The sequence below is a fragment of the Herpailurus yagouaroundi genome, unplaced genomic scaffold (assembly GCF_014898765.1).
Source record: "Herpailurus yagouaroundi ecotype Mexico unplaced genomic scaffold, PumYag 29, whole genome shotgun sequence".
Classification (NCBI taxonomy): domain Eukaryota; kingdom Metazoa; phylum Chordata; class Mammalia; order Carnivora; family Felidae; genus Herpailurus; species Herpailurus yagouaroundi.
In genome coordinates this window covers 117,465,172-117,483,524 of record NW_024412377.1, presented here as the reverse complement: position 1 = coordinate 117,483,524, position 18,353 = coordinate 117,465,172, and the positions used below count along the sequence as shown (strand labels likewise).

At 45.7% G+C, this 18,353-nt stretch overlaps 1 protein-coding gene across 3 annotated transcripts in view; it reads right to left on the bottom strand.

The window, feature by feature from the left end:
- DPYSL3 (dihydropyrimidinase like 3) overlaps positions 1 to 18,353 on the bottom strand; it is a 111,042-nt gene that overhangs the window by 16,965 nt on the left and 75,724 nt on the right. For all 3 annotated transcript variants that reach the window (XM_040453493.1, XM_040453484.1, XM_040453499.1), the window contains 5 exons: positions 14,120 to 14,208; positions 9,068 to 9,252; positions 6,189 to 6,353; positions 4,080 to 4,141; positions 3,083 to 3,163 (listed from right to left, as the gene is read on the bottom strand). In XM_040453493.1, coding sequence (XP_040309427.1) covers positions 3,083 to 3,163; positions 4,080 to 4,141; positions 6,189 to 6,353; positions 9,068 to 9,252; positions 14,120 to 14,208 — 582 coding nt within the window. The remainder of the gene's footprint in view (positions 1 to 3,082; positions 3,164 to 4,079; positions 4,142 to 6,188; positions 6,354 to 9,067; positions 9,253 to 14,119; positions 14,209 to 18,353) is intronic.

Below are 18,353 nucleotides of genomic sequence, written 5' to 3'. Positions count from 1 at the left end.
CTCCATATCTGCAGTTTGGCTGGCCTTTGCTCCCAAAATGCTAAGGCCAAATCCAATGAAACCCTGCCCTGGCAGGGAGGGAGAGGGAGGACAGAGAGTGAAGGGAACGAAACCTCGTTTCACTTCGAAACTATGAGATGTTTAGAAGGGAAGGGATTCCTTCTTTCTGGAAAAGAAAATCTAGTTTTTCTTGGTTTTGTTTTGTTTTGTTCTGTTGTTTTGTTTTGTTTTGCTTTGAGTAATATAAATTTTGCTTAAGATGTAGGAAGAAAGACGCATATCGTATATTTCAAGCTGCTGTGAGCAGTGAAATGGTCACAGTGTCCAGCTGTGCAGGATTAGAACAAAGGCCAGAGGCTGATTGTTACAGCCAAGTTCACTTTTCATTCTTACTGTTCCATTTATGGAGCCTTAGACTGAATACGATTTCTTCTGAACGCTGGTGAGTTTCCACCCTGCTTTGCCTCCTCAAGTCACACAAAGGTTGAGGTGTCCAACCAAAGCTTCTCCTGTCTCATAGGACGCTCATGTTCAAGAGGGCTGGGATGGCGCACGGGAGGAAGCTTGCTCCAGAGGTGGTTTCCAAGCACATTCAAATCATCAAGGGAACTTTTTCAAATTATGCTTGCCTGAAGTTTACTACTGACCTCCTAAATCAGAATCTCTGGAAGTTGGAGAATCTCAGGAATCCCTAAGCTCCACAGGTGATTTCAATGCACTGCTCATGCTGGGAAGTCCATTCTTTTTTTTTTTTTTTAACATTTATTTATTTTTTGAGAGACAGACAGAGTGCAAGGAGAGAAGGGGCCGAGAGAGAGGGAGTCCTGGAATCCAAAGTAGGCTCCAGGCTCTGAGCTGTCAGCACAGAGCCTGACGTGGGGTTCGAACTGATGAACCTGAGCCGAAGTTGGAGGCTTAACCGACTGAGCCACCCAGGTGTCCCTGAGAAGTCCCATTCTTAAAGGCCATGGTGTTCCTAGAGCTGGGAGGTCAGGAAGGGCATGCAAAGACCCACTGAAGCCAGCTTACATGGGTGCAGGAGCAGTGGGCTCCTTGGGGCACTGATCATTGCTGTAATCACATCACGGTTTGGGGCAGGATACAATTTTGGTTTACTCCATGAGGAAAGGGACCCTGTCATTTTCATCTTCCCTCCCCAAGGCTTGGCACATAGTAGGTGCTCAATAAATACTGTCAGATGACGAGCTCAAGATGCTGTGCTCTCAGAATGCCCTGCCAGCCTGAAACTGTTGAAAATGTCCATCGTGGGTATCCTTGAGAGAGATTTCTTCTCGCTCTTTGGTGACATTTGCCTAAACTCTGAGTACAGCAGCTGCCTTCATTTAGACAACATGATAAAATCTTTCGGCTCCACCTCCATGTAATAAACACACACAAGAAACTCATCCAAGTGGAAAAATGCCCTTATTCTTTCCCTGACTGAGAACAGATCTTTCACAAGGCAGGGAAGAGTGGGGGCGGGGGGAACCAGAAATATATCTGTGCTGTGGAGCCACAAGAGGAGGCTGGACAAGGGGCTTGGCAATGGCAACCTGTCTGCCTCCACAGGGCTTAGAAGGAAGTAGCAGGGAGTTTGGTTTCTAGGGCATCTGGAGGGAGGGCTGGGGCCTCTGGCTGCTGCACTAAAAACGTGGAGAAAGAGGAGGAGTAACAGCCCTAACACGACCAGGATGCCTCCCACAGGCACCGGACCCTCTTTGGAAAACGATTTCATTATCTCTGGGTGTGTGGGGGACGTGGGAGAAGGCTGTCAGGGACCTAATTAATCTCCTTGGTCAGCAAGAGGGAACGACACATTCAGCTCACCTCCTCCACTGGTGAGACAACATCCAGCGTCTGCAATGGTAACAGCTGGAGCCCGGCTCTGTGGGGACGCTGCCTCGCGGAGGCCCTGCAGCCGGACTGGGGGAGCAAAGGGCCCAGGACACACCAACTCTGGGGGAGGAGGCCCACTGAGCCACCCTTGGAGCTAAGATTTTCTTCCAGTTACTGGCTGTGATACCTGGGCCCGTGACTTGATCCTCTGAGCCCAATATGCTCATCTACAAAACCAGGCAGATAGCAGCCATCTTTCAAGGGTGCAGGGCAGATCAAGTGAAAATGTGCTAGAGCACTTCCCAGTGCCTACTGTAGTCAGTGTTTGCCAGAGGGTACCTGCTGCTGGAGGCCAGTGGGGCTGAGACAAGAGTTGGCCCCACACTGTTCCCACACCCCTGCTGACCACATTCACCAACTCTTGGGCAACTCTAAGGAATGCGTCTGTTGGGGGCTCACCTCAGTAGCCTCGTGCCTGGCATAAAATGCACAGGAAATACTCTTTGAAAGAATGAGTAATGGATTTTTCTGTGAAGGTTACTAAGTGGACCGAGAGAGCTCCCACTCTTCCGGCTGCTTCCTCCTAGTGGGGGCCAATCTTGAATGCTTCTGACATCAACAAAACCCTGGCTAAGAGACATCTGTGCATCCAGCCCATTAAGCGACCCAGGAGATGGAGAAAGTGCTTTCTGCTTCCTCATAAATGATCACTTTGGGCCTTGGGGCCTCACTTTCCTCACTCCTGCGTCGGGTTTCTCAGTCCAACTTCTAGGAAACCAGCGGGGCATCTGATCCCCACAGCCCTACGTTCTTTATTATCTAAAGCCGTGAGCTCCGCAGTCCTGGATGAGATTTCTGAGACGTGCTGCCTTACGGTTTTTCTCTGGGGCAGAGAATGTCACTTAGCTTGGACTCACTTCGAAAAGAGAATCAGCCATGCTCTCCCACTTAAATGGTCCAATTTGAAAACCTCTCCCGCGATGCCTTTTCTGATTCCCCAGTATGGCCAGACGGCTCCCTGTTTTAGAGCGGCCTCCCCTTTCTCCCTCAACTTGTCTTCATTCCACCTTTTTCCCTCCTCCTAGATTGGGAGGTTGTTGGGGCAGGTTCCGTTTTTAGCACAGCGTTTATGAGCGTGCCTTGCACACATTAAGAGCTCAAGCAATACTGAAGGAATGAGGAGAGAGATGGGCTGAAGACCAGAGCTCGTGCAGACAGCGTGCTCCGGGGAGCTGCACAACATCACCTGGGCGATGATATCCCCGTTCTCAGCATGAACTTGCGCAATGGCTCCCAGCTCTCCCAGGCAGGTGAAGATCTCGTACAGCTGCAAGAGAAAGGACTCGTCACCTTCACAAGGCACGGATGCTTCCAGCAACTTCACACAAGGGTCACTCACTAGAGCCATAAATAAACCAAATGAGGAGAACCAGAGGATACCAGCGATTAGAGCGAGAAATACAGACTAAAATATGCATGACCAAAGAGTGCGAGTCCAAAGGAACTCTAGGAAACCGTCTATACAAAGAACATGTCATGTCTCCTCGGCAGACAGGGCGAACGTGTAACCAAGTGCTGTCGAGACTTTAACTCTGCCTCCAGCACACGTTTTTAATGGTATAATTTCCCATTTTGCTGAGATAGACCTTCACTATTCTTCTCCACAAGTGCTCCCGAAAGCTGCTACAGCCTGGCCAGGAGTTAAAGCGAAAGCTGAAACCCCTATTTCTTAATCCATCAAGGCAGACCTCCCTTCACCTCCCAACCAGGAGGCATGGGAACTAACTTCTTGCATTTCCTCTGAAAACGTGAGATTCGTCTAAAACCAACACAGGCCACGAGAATGCCTTCGGGAGAGTCACGGGCAAGCTATCACCCCAAACAGCAGAAACCCCTCCTTAACCCCTCCTGTGTCTTGCAGGATATAGCACCTCACACTTGTGCTGAGCTCCTGCGGGGCTTAGGGCTTGTTTGGTAGACACAGATTTTGGCATACCCTTCCTCCCGTCCTTTGGAGAAAGCTGCTGCCAGTGGAAATTCTAGCTCCTGGTCTGCCCTGCCATGGGCACCCTGCCTGTTACCTTATTTATTCGCAGTGCCATGGACTGCGAGGGCTCTAAGAAGCACTCTGGCCCAGCAGTCTCCCACAGCGACCACAGTGACTAATGCTCAAAGAGCCAAGGTCATAGCAACAATAGGAAGCCCATCCAGATACCCCAAACCACACAGCAATGGCTTGTTACCTCTGTGTTGGACACTTGATACAAATCCTTATAGGCCATGTAAACCATGAAGGAGTTAACCCCTGCAAGAGAGGGAAGGGAGGGAGAACAGGAGGAAGACAACATTAGCCCAAGCACTCTCTATCCTTTGCTCTCATCGCCCATGGGGCCCGACCGAGTGCATTATGGGCACCTGTCCAACATAAAGCAGATGCTTCCCATTCTCCATTCTCCCCGCACCTAGAAAAACAACAATGCCTACATGGGGTCACAGCAGAACAGGCTCTGCTGTGCCTCTTTCTTGCCTTGCCCCCTAACCCCCATTCCCCTCCCCAGAGGGTCAGCAAGCTTTGCTGCTGCTCGAGGCAGTATTTTTTCATTGAGAATCACTGTAGCACACAAGTCGGGCTCACACACTGCGGCTGCACCACATTCTAGCTCAGCGAGCTGGGAATACCTCGCCTCTTGGTTTCCTCACCTGTAAAATGGAAAATTTACAATAGCCTGCTTCATAAGGCAGCTGGAAACGTTAAATGAGCCAACACATACCGAACTCTTAGCACCAGACCTGGCACATACTTGAGCTTCATTAATGGAGCTCCTGGGATTGGGTTTATTTCACTGCTTAATGAATGCCTGCTCTACACGAAGCCTTGCCGGCTATTGCCTCTAAGACAGCGACCATGGCCTCGGGAAACTACAGAGCTGATGGGCAGAGGTCAAGGTCCACCTTATGCTTAAATATCCAAGTTATAAGCGTTGCTAGGAAAGAGCTATTTAATTTTTCACCCCAAAGTAAACCATTAATATAGTAATTTATATAAGTAGGTGGGGCTAGGGAACAGAGAATCAGTTTGAGGAAAGGAGGATAATTTTGGTCTCCAACCATTAGGGCCATCTCAGCCCACATTGTTCCAGGCCAAAGTGGGTTGTAATTTGAGAACTTCCCGACCCAGAGTGGTTCAGCTCAGGGCAGCTTTTCCCAACACTACCCTTCCCATAAGCCTCTTTGTCATCCGCGGAATGACCCGGGCCCTTTGGCAGAGAAGTGGGTGTTAAGGCCGTTCCATCTTCTACCCCACTGGAGATGTCCAGAGTGAGAGGCATCACAAGAAAGAAGGGGGTTACTTCCACATCCTGTATCAGGAAGGTCTGAGCAGAGCTTGGGGGCGGGGTGAGGGGGGAGATGGAAAGAAAAACCTCATCCTCTGGGAACCCATCCTCTCCCCTCCAACCCGGAGCACACTCTCTTCCACTGCACTCGGCATCTGCATTAAGGCAGCTCACTGGTAATAGGATCACTAGGTTAGTGTTATAACAGTGTATGTTACTATGCTAGCAGTCATTAGTACTAATATTGTAATATAATTAGTATGAGGCTAATACTATTACAATAATATTCTGCACCTTGCAGCATTTATCCTGTTCCTCTTTACTGGCCTGCTTCCTTTTGCCCTGAACGTTCAAGGGAGACCATTCCCATACTTCCCTAAATCCCCCAGGCGATGTGATGATGCCCAGCATATCGCATGTCTGTGTGCGTGTATGGGGGGCAGTGCGTGTCTGTGAAATATCTGATGATCAAGGACAAGGAAACATAAGTCATGTGCTCACTGAGGGGACACACACACACACGTTTCCATGTCCTAAGCTCCTAGCCTGGGTAAGAACGTATCTTTGCCCCCAGAAATGCCGCGGCCTTTTCTGAGGATGCCACTGTTTTAGAACAGTAGTGGTTTGATCTTTGCGGTGAAAGTGACAAAGGTCAAAAATTCCTGCTCTCATATTTAGTAGCTTTGTGACCTTCTGTAAGATGTTAGCCTCTCCTGGCCTCAGTTTTTTCCTCTGTAAAACAGGCAGGGCCGTGTGGAGGCGAAGGGCACAGACTTTGGGTATAACTACTGCTTACTAGCTCTGTGAGCCTGGGCCACTTATTCTGAGCCTCAGGCTCTCCATCTGCAAAGTGAGGAGAAGAATCTTCTTTGTGGGGACCCTGGAGGGAGTAAGATGGCATACATTAACACAAGGTGCCTGGAACACAGCAGTTGCCCTGCACCTAGCACCTAGCTCAAGGTTCCAGACTCCAAGCAAAGAGAAGGGGGGGGGGGGGGGCGGCGCACAGAGGCTCACCTTTGTCCTTGATGAGGTTCTGCACCTCCTGCTTGACGCTGTCATTCCAGTGGGTGATGTCCACGTGCAAGGCATAGTCACAGCAGCTCTTCCCATCTGCCCACTCTCGCCACTTCTCGTAGGCCTCGGTTAGGCTGGCCTCGGGCTCAGGCACCACGTGGTCAACTGAACAACAGAGGCCCCACATGGGTAACTCACGGATCCAGCCATTGCTCCCCTGCTCCCACGTGCTTAGCTAGGGCTGCAAAGCCTCCACTTCCTGAGCGTGGAATTAACCTTAGAAAGTGTTCTCAGGCAGTTTCCAGATGGCTGCTAATTGAACTGTCACTTACCCATGTTGCTCTTGGACAAACTACTAGCCTCTCTAAACCTCGGTTTTTTTATCCTTGAAATGGGTGCTCAGGGAGATGGAGGATGGAGTGCCATAGTGCCTTCCTTCTAATTGTGTTATATGATTCAAAGGGAAAATGCATGAAAAGTATCTCACCTGATGCCTGGCACATAGTAAGTGCTCAATAAATGTCAATGAATGTCCACCATGTACCATTATTGCCAGTATTACAGGAAGTCACTGCTAGTGAAGAAAGTCAGACTCCCTTCTACGGGTGGAAGGAGGGACTTCAAATTTATGTCAGGTAAGAAGACAGTGACATCCTTGTGCTCACCACCATAGGAAAGAGCCAGTATCAGGTACGTGAACTTGAAGCTCCGCCCACAGATCTTATTTCCACACAAACATTTTGCCAAGAATAAGTTTTCTTTTGGAGCGCCTAGGTGGCTCAGGCAGTTGAGCGTCTGAATCTTGATTTCGACTCAGGTCATAATCCCAGGGTTGTGGGATCGAGCCCCGTGTCAGTCTCCATGCTGAGCTTAGAGACTGCTTAAGGTTCTCTATCTCTTTCTCTCTCTCTTTCTCTCTCTCTCCCTCTCCCCCTCTGCCCACTGTGCCCTCTCTCTCTCTAAAAATTAAAAAAGAAGTGTTCTTTGAGGCCCAAATCTACTCCTACAATGTGTGCAACCTTGGATAGCAGTTTTAAAAATAATGACATTCACCCCTGATGAGGATAACACAAAAGTGACACTCACAGCTCCCTTGGGGCAGTTGGGGGAAGTGCAAATTGCTACAACATTCCTGAGAACAATTTTGATATATACATCAAAAATCTGAGATTTTTCATACCTTAACTCTGTAATTATTCCTGGGCCTAAGAACTATTCCTAATAAAACATGGCTGTCTGCAAAATCTGCACACTATAGATGTTTGCCACTGCAAATATTATTTAAATGTTTATAAAAGTGAAAAATTGGAAATCACCAAAATCTTGAACAATAGAGAAGTTCAGCTAAATAATAAACATACCTTCCTAAAATGGATGGTTAGGCACCTATTTTAAATGCTCCAGTGGAATAAAATTAAATGAATGGAAAGACACTCGTGACATGGTTATTTAGTGAAACGGTGGATTAAAACACCACTAAAACACTGTATGTCTATTAGGGTCTATTTTTGTTAAATAGGAAGAAAACTACAGCCACACTCTGACAGTGATGCGAGCTTTATAGGTTTGCTTTTCCTGCTGCATATCTACAGTTTTTAAATTATCTACAAAGAACACATACAGTTTTGTGTCTCTCTGTATGGTTTTCTCTCAACACCCACAACTCTGACTTTCCTCCCCTCCCTCCCTCACATTGAGGACCAAGCACAACACATGTTCCCAGGACACCGAACAGGTCCAAAGCCTTGCCCGATGGCAGAAAGCCAAACCAACATCTCTGGTGTCCTCAGCCTCCTACCACAGGCAGCCCACGTGTGCTTATCAGAAAGCAAACGAGAGGAGCTGCATTACTGAGGCGTGCACCGGGGCCTCTGTGGGCAGGCGGCTGCAGGGAAGGCAGCTGGCTTCTCCCTTCAGCTGGAGAAAAGCTTTGGTCTCCCTGAATTGCACCTTTTATGGCCTTGAGGCAGTTTTCCTGGGCTTCCACACCCAACTAGCTGAAGCTCAACCCGGCTGGGGCTCCCATCAAAAGGAGGCAAAAGACAATGAATAAACTCTACAGCTCAGGCTGTTCTGTGTTCTTGGATGGATGTATACGGTGTTAAAATAAACAGTGCTCTTGCTGACCAAGTTTAGAACCGAGCCTGGGATGGGACCCACTTCCCTGGGATTCCTTTGGGACAGGAAGGACTGCCCTAGAATGCTATGTGTTCAGTCATGCAGTGGCATGCAACATCCTAGGTTTCTCTGGAATTGCAACTGTTCCCAGAAAAAAAAAAAAAAAAAAAAAAAAAACAAAACAGAAACAAAAAACAAAGGAAACCACCCCCACAGCTTGCCTAATCTTAAGATACGAATTGGTCAAAACCCAGTGCAGACCAGATAACAGTAAATGGCAATGAACCCCCTGGTTTCTCCAGAACCACAGGTCTCCATTATCTTTCCCTCTCTGGGATGCTTAGCCCTGTTCACACTGCTCTGCCTGTGCTCTCTGCCCCCTCCTGCCTCAAGCCCAAGTGGGAAGTTCTGAAATAACATGCTGCCCATCTCTGCACTTTTGCCCCTCAGACTCTTCCCAGTGTCTGGCCCAGAGAGAAGTGCTGATTCCCCACCCACTGCACACCCACACCCTGCTCTGAGGCAGACAAGAGAGGACAGCTGCCTTCATGGCCAGGAGCCTCGTGAATCTCCTCTATCCAATTTCAGTGACCTGCCAGCATCCTCACTACCATCTGCTTTCCTCGGGTCCCATCAGGCAGATGGCCAATGCTCTGAGTTGAGAGATGTGTACGAGCTATGGCCAGAGAGCAACAGGGGTTAACACGTTAGTTAAACAGGCACTCGTCGGGACCAGGAGTGTGGAGGACTGGGCGGCTTACTGATCATGGTGGTGCCCCCCGCTAAGGCAGCCTTCGTCCCTTGGAAGAAGTCATCCACTGTGGTCATTCCTTTGTATGGCATCTGGAAGTGAGTGTGGACATCAATGCCTCCCGGGATCACCATCTTCCCATTGGCCTCGATGGTCTTCACTCCTCCAGGGACAATCAGATTGTCTCCAATTTGCCTGGTGAGACAGTAAAGCAACTGACGATTTCAAAGAAGCAACTCTGAAGACAAACACAGTACTGAGAGGATTTGAGACACTGTAACTTATATTTATCAGAGTGATCTTTGCAAGTGATTCATGAGCCTCACAATCTAGAAACCAAGCAAGACAGACATACACCCAGAAAACAACTTTTACAGACTCAAAACAAGCTGATCTGCTTTTTGGTGGAGACATGCTTCTTGGCTTGTACTGCAACCCCAGCACTTGGCAGGGTCTGCAATATAGAATGTGAAATAAACATTTTATTTTTAATTTTCTTAATGTTTATTTATTTATTTTTGAGTGAGAAACAGTGTGCGAGTGGGGGAGGGGCAGAGAGAGAGGGAGACACAGACTCTGAGGCAGGCTCCAGGCTCTGAGCTGTCAGCACAGAGCCTGATGCCGGGCTCAAACCCACAAACGGCGAGATCATGAGCTGAGCTGAAGTCAGATGTCCAACCGAGTCACCCATGCACCCCATAAATATATATTTTTTTAAATAGACGTGTTTTTGTTACCCCTTTCATTGTGTTCTTTATTTTAGTGAAGGATGAAGAGTAACATTTGGAAAAACAAATAAGGAACCATTAGGAGAGACTGAAGGAGGTCATGAATCATTTAAAGAATACGTATGTGAAGTTAGCTATCCTCGAAGTGAGTCCACCCGTGCTCCTAACAAGAAGAATCTGAGTGGGTCATTTTACACCTCATTCTTCACTCCCAAGTCCACCCTTCCCCCTGGTAATTAATCTGTCAGTCACAGCCAAGGGCAGGTTCGAAAAGAGGAAGCCAAAGACACAGACACCCAGCTGGTGGGCAGGATCTTGGCAGAAGCTTCGAGGCCAGGAAGGTGATGAGGACAACCTCTATCAGACACACCTTTGCCCATGAAGCTTCAGTGAATCCCCGGGAAGAAGAATGGGGGACTCAGGTGGGAAGACACAGTACCTACACAAGGTAAGTAACTAAGACACCTACTCCTGGCAAAATGTTACCTTACAGACCATCCAGTGTTGCTTGCTTTACATGTGATTTCACACTGTTGATTTAAATGGCCAGTTCACCAAAAAAAAAAAAAAAAAAAAAAAAAAAAAAAAAGAGGCACCTGGGTGCCTCAGTTGGCTGAGCGTCCGACTTTGGCTCAGCTCACAATCTCACAGTCCCCCCCATCGGGCTCTGTGCTGACAGCTCAGAGCCTGAAGCCTGCTTCGGATTCTGTGTCTCTCTCTCCCTCTACCCTTTGCCTGCTCGTGTTCGCGCGCGCTCTCTCTCTCTCTCTCTCTCTCTCTCTCTCAAAAATAAATAAACATTAAAAAAAAATTTAAATGACCAGTTAATTCTAGGTAGACTTAAGAGTCACAAGCCCTGACGTTATTAATACCCACATCCTACCTTGGGGAGACATGTACCTCACTACCAGTGGCATGAATACATTCCCCTTTTGTGCATAGCCAGCCAAGACAGACACTCTCTCGGGATAGTAAGAAGTCCACCACTGGCCTGCCAAAATCTAAGTTCTGCAACTAAAATAAAGTATTCCTGACATCTCTAAGAGTTCAACTTCACCACATCCCCATGGGGCCATTCCAGAGACACCACAATTCAAAACACACTGCGGAAAAAATGTAGCCTCTGATTGTAACTCCATTATAGTCCAGATACTGGCCATTGTCTTCCCATTTTCCTCCCTCTCCGATTTCCCTCTGAGGCAAATTGAGAACAAAAGGCATGAAGAGTTAGCTGTCCAGCCCATGTGTGTATATATTCATGTTTCCACCACTTTTGAGCACTTGTAATACCATGTCTGAATCAGAAATGCCTTCCTCCTTTTCTCCACTGAGTCACTCAAGGTCACATTAATCCTTGAAGGCTTGGCTTGTATCTCCCCACCTTGCTCAAACCCCTACTGACAGCCAGCCAGGTCTAATAATTAAGAGTGTAGATGTGCCCTGGATGTAGACTGTCTGGGTTCACAATCCTGGCTCTGTTAGTTACTAGCTTTATGACCTTGGCCAAGTTGCTTAACCTCACCATGTCTTGATTCCTTCATTTGTGAGATGTAAAAAAAACACTTCCTCCATAGGTTTGTCATGTAGATTAAGTGTGAATATGTGTTAAGCCCATAGCGTACTGCTAGGCACAGAAGTCAATAAGCATCAGCTATTATAGTCAATAACCATACTAATCCCATATAGCCCTCTCCCTGAATCTCATCTACTCTGTTACTTTAATACTTGTTACTGATATTATCAGGTAATGTTATGCCTTTTTCATAAATACAGATATCTCCCTCAGTTCCCCTAAAAGAATGTGGGGTTCCTAGGGGAAGATGTGGGTCTCAATGATATCCACCATAGCACATGATATAGCACGTGTCCCATGCCTTAGACAACTGCCTTGTACACAGCAGGCTCTCCGTAAATACTCAGATAGGCAAACAGCTATGTAACAACCATAGGGAATTACTTCTGCTTTTATGCTCTGTGATTTCAGAATGTTTTTGAAGATCTATAAAATTTCAGGATTGGATGAAGAACATGTTAATCCACCCTTTGCTCCACCCCCAACACACACCTCTGATGGTTACATCCCTTCTAGAACATTCTTGGCAAGCAGCCTTCTAGGCTATTCTAACAGAGATGGCAAAGAGGATTTACATATTCAACTCCGGTAGTAGATGCCTGAGTCACTGTGTGAAGATGGGTTCTGAGCCTGTATTTAAGGCTCAACTGTGAAAAGTTCTGTGATCAATTAGTGATGCCCGTCATGAGCTCTGGAATGAGGAAGCAACATTAGGTACTATGTTTATTTCCATCTCTGAAAATCTCTACATCAGGGAACCTGCTATCTCCAAAGAGAGCCAACTGTATACAATAATTTTTTAGCAAGTGGCACCTAAGTGGCTCAGTTGATTGAGTGACCAACTCTTGATTTTGGCTCAGGTCAAGATCCCAGGGTCATGGGATCAAGCCCCATACTGGGTTCCATGCTGAGCATAGAGTCTGCTTAAGATTCTCTCTCTCTCTCTCTCTCTCTCTCTCTCTTTCTCTCTCTCTCTCTCTCTCTCTCTCTCTCTGTGCCCCTCCCCTGCTCATGCTTTCTTTTCTAAAATAAATAAAATGAAAAAAAAATTTTTAACTTTTTTAGTAAGAGAAAAATATGAAATCACTTATATTTTAAAGAAATTATTATTTCACATTCGTTAGCTTGCCTACTATTTCCATCTGTCTTCTTTCTAATATGAAAAAGTGTCTTTGTCAGTAAGGCAACTAAACAAGAATATCTTCATTCATGCATTTGTTTATTCATTCATTCACTCATTCATTCATTCAATGTATTTGATGAATATGTTAATCATTAGCAAGTGAATTACTCCCTGTGTTCCTCTTTCTCCTCATCTGAGAAAAAGGTACTAACAGTACTTACTTTGTGGTATTGCTGGCAGACTCAATGAAGTAAGGCATGTCAACCATTTCACACAGTGCATGGCACATACTACATACTCAATAAAAGGTAGCTCTTTAGCCTCTACATGCTAAGTTCTGGGTGAAATGCTCAGATACAGAGCTGAACAAGATGGGGTCATTCCCCTTCAGGGCGCCAAACAGTGCCAGAAGTTCTGTGACTGATAAAAGCACAACAAGGTGTGTTGAGGCTCACTGAAGGGACACGAGCCTAGATTTGGGGTCTCATAAGGAATACCCACCCACAGAAAGTTATACCTCGGCCAAGTTTTCAAAGATAAGGAAAAGATCCTCTATAACCAGAATCTTAAACTAGCCACATAATGTAAAAATAAAACTGAGCAAGGCCAGGGGTGGCGAACAGGATGGCCTGTACCCACCAGTCTCAGACACTATCTTGTGTGTCTGGGGCATACCTTGCTTTATGTGAGGAAAGGCTTGTGTGTAGACCAAACCCCACTTTTTTCTTCCTGAAGTTCATTTGTTTATTTTGAGAGAGAGACAGAACCAGTGGCAGAGGGGCAGAGAGAAAGGGGCCAGAGGATCGTTCTGTAAGGTAAGTACACATCCCTAAAGTATCTATTTGAAAATCTTATCTGAGATGTAGGTCCTATCTGTGCTCCAGCCACCTAAGCTCTACCTAAGTCAAGGCTCAGTTTAAATGCCTCTCCGGCCCTGCAAACCATCCTCTGAAGGGATTTCTCCTCTTGGTGCACTTCTGTATCACTTATCCTCACTTGAACTCTGATACCAATTACCTAAGACCTTATATTTTTAGGGGGCTGTAATTTTTGTGCAGTTTTCACTGAACTTAAGGACAATGTCACATCTTCCGCTTCTCCAAGATGCACAGAGTGCCCGTCAATGTCACTTGCACAAAGGGGCCTACAGCATCATTTGGTTGACTGAATTCAGATTTTTCACGTCATTCATGGAATTCAAATAAACTAAAACCAGTTCCCATTTTAAGGGATTATGTGCATCCAGAACAAAGGGTTAAAATAAAGACTCAGTTTTAGGGGTGCTTGAGTGGTTCAGTCGGTTAAGTGTCTAACTCTTGATTTCGGCTCAGGTCATGATCGCACAGCTCGTGGGATAGAGCCCTATGTCAGGCTCTGAACTGACAGCACGGAGCCTGTTTGGGATTCTCTCTCTCCCTCTCTCTCTACCCCTCCTTTCCTCACTCTCTCTCTCTTCTCAAAATAAATAAATAAACAAACATTAATTTTTTTTAAATAAAGACTCATTTTTTAAGGAGAAGAAGAAATGAAACACAAAGAATCAAAGGTCTAGTAAGCAAAAAAGAAGGAAACTTCTTTCTGAGCCTCTAATAAAGAGAGGAAGTACAAAAAGATAAAGATAAGGCTCTATATACGTACTTTATTAATCCATCTTCCATGTAAATGTCAGCATAAAAGGACTGATCATCGTTGACAATTCTGCCACCCTTGATAAGAAGACGGTCACTCTAAAAAAGAAGGAAAACATAAGTCAGTCTCACAGCTAGGAATTAAGAAGTCACACCTTCCAACCCAATTCACTATTCTAGAGGTCTAGGAGGAACACATTTACTTAAGACATCTGTGTGCTCAATGCACTCAGTGTTTGAACTGAGTATATTTGTTGGGGATCCAGTCTTTCATGTTTGCCTCTAATTCAAACTCTAGAGTTTCACCTCTTGCTTCTGCAACCTGCCACAGCCACATAGAAACAGAGCTGCTTGAGGAAAGACACTCTTTTATTATTTTCTCCGGCTCACTAAGCAGTAAATTTTAGAGTGGTATGTAATATACACCTCAGTGCCTGCCACCTTGTTGGCACTCAACAATGATTCTCTAAAATAGAACTTAGGATCATGCATACAATGAAATAGCCTTTAAAAGTCTTTATAATGACATGAGGGTCATATCATGTTACAATTCAGGATACATATACATGTATACACACACGCACATAAGGTTGTGGAATGTATAGGAAAAGCAGTGAAGGGAAAAAAAAACAAATACCTATGGTATTCTATAGTATTTAATCCAGGGTGGAGAAATTGTGCAGGATGCTCATTTGCTTCATGAAACTCTCACGTTTTCTGAAATGGTTCTGTTGCCTTTATTACGAGAAAAAAATGCTTTTCTTATAATTAAAGTCTTTTTAAAAACTGTAACTTAGATGAAGTTTGGATAAGTGATCAAATTGGAAACAATGCAAATACACTCCAAGCTAATTAAAAAAACACAAACATATATTTTATACATGTCAGGAGAGGGACAAATCAGTGTCAGCTTTTGAAATCACAGATGCCATTAAATGAGTGAATGGTGCTTAGACTGTGGCATGAGGGGTGGATGCAGCTTCAGTGGGCTCCAGGGGGAGAAGAGAAATCTCTGGAGCCTGGCTAAGTGGGACTACAGCTTGAAAGAAGAATGGCACATTGCATTTTTTAAGAATTCAATTCACAGACTTCAATTCCATCCATCCACCCATCCGTTATTCATCCATCCATCTATCTACCCATCCATCCATCCATCCATCCATCCATCCATCAATCCATTATTCAGCCATCCATCCACATACCATCCATCCATCCACTCATCCAGCAAGCAGTTATCTAATATGAATGACTAAATACATAAGGAGGCTGCAATTATTGAGTCACACCATGGTGTTGCTCTTATAAAATCTAAATGGGATATCTGGCAATAAAGGAAAAAGAAAGTCAACAAAACAAATAAAACAATATAAAATTGTATTAAGTGTCACAAAACATAGGGGAGTGGGCTTGTTTTAAACAGAGGCTGAAAGAGGCTCTTGCAGGGAAGATCACCTAGATGGGGTGACGATGGAGAACTGCAGGCTGAGGGAACAGCATGTGCAGAAGCCCTGCAGTAGAAATAGGTTTTCTTTGAAAGCCTGAAAAAGATCAGTGTCAAGACAGGGAGCTTAGGGATCAAGGAGGAAAGCGGCAGAGATGAAGGTGGCAAGGCAGGTAACTGGCTTTCAAAAAGGACATACGTTGTACGGGGAAGGAAGCCCCCAAAGACGCTGATTTCTAGCTTCGGAAAAAAAAAAAAAAAATGGTGTGAATAGGGCCAGAAAATGAGAATTGAGGCTAGGGCTGCACATGGGATATAGCAAAGTGCCCCTTCCAAGGTACTACAGGAGAGTAAGAAATTTCATCATGACAGACTGTCAGGGGAGAGGATCTGAAAGAGATATGGATCAATGAGGCACTTATAAAAATACCCACATATGCAGGGAAAATGTGCTAATGAAGTCAAATACAAATTCCTACCACACGTGACCCACAAGCCCCTCCTGATTTGGCAGTTAGCCAATATACCCATTCTCATTTCTATCATGTATGGCCTCGTGTTTCACACCACGGCAAACCAAGAGACATGTAGTTCTTGTCATGTAGCAGGCTCTCTGGGCACTAAGACTTTACAAAGAAGCTCCCTCCACCTTCCCGTATGTATTCATGTAGTTTCTGACAACCACCCCCTCCTCTGTCAAGCCTCCAGTCAAAGGGTTTCTCCTGTAGGATGCATTACCTGACTTGCGAGCAAATTCCACCTGCTCCCCTTGCAATTCAGTTCAGACAACTTTGTTGTTCTACAATAGTTGCTTGACTGTTCAACTGTCTCCCAACCAGACCAAAGACACTATAGTCTTGGAACCATGCATCTTTTGGTCTTTTCACCTTCGTTCCTGGAGCCCATCCTAGACAGCTGTTAAATACTGATAAAATGAATGGGTAAAGGGTGGGACACAGGAGGTCATATCATGTCATTATGATGGAAAGGCCATCTGAGTCAGAAAACGATGTGATGTGACCAGAAAACTGGACTATCATTTTTACAGTAATTGCAAAATTATATGAGGCGGTCCCAGAGCTGTGCTTCCCAAACTAGGGTGCATATTAGAAAAATATATTCCCAGGGCCTGCTGCAGACCACCAGATCCGTACTTTATAAACTCCAGAAGCGGCTCGCACACAGCCATCAGCCAATCCAACACCAAGTCAGAGATAAGCACCGGAAACCATTGTTCTGTGTGTTCCAGGCACAGTTCTGTGTGTCTGGGAAGGCAGAAGAAGCTTCATAAAAACGGGACGCCTGGGTGGCTCAGTCAGTTAAGCGTCTGACTTCGGCTGAGGTCATAATCTCACGGTTTGTGAGTTCAAGCCCCGTGTCAGGCTCTGTGCTGACAGCATGGAGCCTACTTGGGATTCTGTTCTCTCTCTCTCTCTCTGTCCCTTCCCAGCTCTCTCTATATCAAAAATTAATAAACATTAAAACAAATAGTCTTGGTAACTACAAGGTTTCCTTCTAACAGCTCAGTGCTTTTCTGATGTTCTTTATCTTCCTAGCAAAGAATTGAAGTAAGTTGCTGTTTGGAAAGGGGCCAGCTAGCACCCATACTGAGCCCAGCTATGAAATATGACCATCCTCCTGCCTAGGGGAACATCCACCCTAGGGAACAACAGGTATGATCATTACTTCCTTCAACAAGCATCAGATGTTAGCAAAGGGGCATGGTATCTCAGGCCCATGGTACATCAGGGGGATTGTAAGAGGTGATCCAAGTGTAATTAACATCATTGAGATGGCATCGCTGGAGACTCCTCAAATGCTAATTAGATAAACCTTCTCCGGCTCAATAATCCAGAATCTAAGTAAATAGAGCACAGAGATGAATTACAGGTCTCGTGTAGGTTTCAGAGATAGGACTAACAGGGCTCTTGCTCTATGGACTGCGTTAGTACTAATATTATTTGTTTTCATCATGCAGAGCAGAAATATCTAAACCTCAATTCACAGAGCTCAAACAAATGCTGCCCCTGGGGATCCTCAGTTTGTCCCCTACCTTTTATTAAAGTGGTAAATAAAACTACTTCATTCATTTAACTCTTGCCGTGCATGTGGGATCTGCCACAAAGGGTAGCTTAGGCAAAGTGTCATCAGACGCAGGAAAATCTGAAAGGCAAGTCCTGGGTTTGGCGTTGAAGAACGACATCACTACTGACCATCCCCTGGTCATAGAAAACCAAACCTCACTGGGTACAAAGCATGCTTGTCTGTGAGTTCACAACCCAGCTCTACAGATTAACACAAGCTAGGCCTGAAAACCAACAAGACAAACAAATCTGACATCTGTGATTAAAAGTCACCCTCGATGATGTTAGGACTGGTCAATGTGGTCCTGCGGGACTCTTCATTTTCTGTTCCCAGAGGCTGATGATGTCAAGCATCCATGAGGTGACACCAGAAGAGGTAAAACGGTCTAGTCTGGACATCCACCAACGTTTCTCATGTAATGATACATACAAAGAATGATGGTATTTTGAGAGCACACTGGGATAATCTGGAGGGTATATGGAACCCAAAATAAAACTATTCAGAGCCTAAAATAACCGAGGACTCTGACTGCCTTGGGCCCTGCCCAGCTGCCAAGGGCTGGGTATGGTGAGCTCTTGAAGGCCAGTGGGGTGCAAGGCATAACAGCCGGCCAGGCTGGGTCTGGCTGGCTTCTCCTATCACTAGGACAATCAGGTAGACCAGTTAATGAGGTGTGTGATTTTGAGTTAAGACCTAACCCCTCAGAACTTCAGTTTTT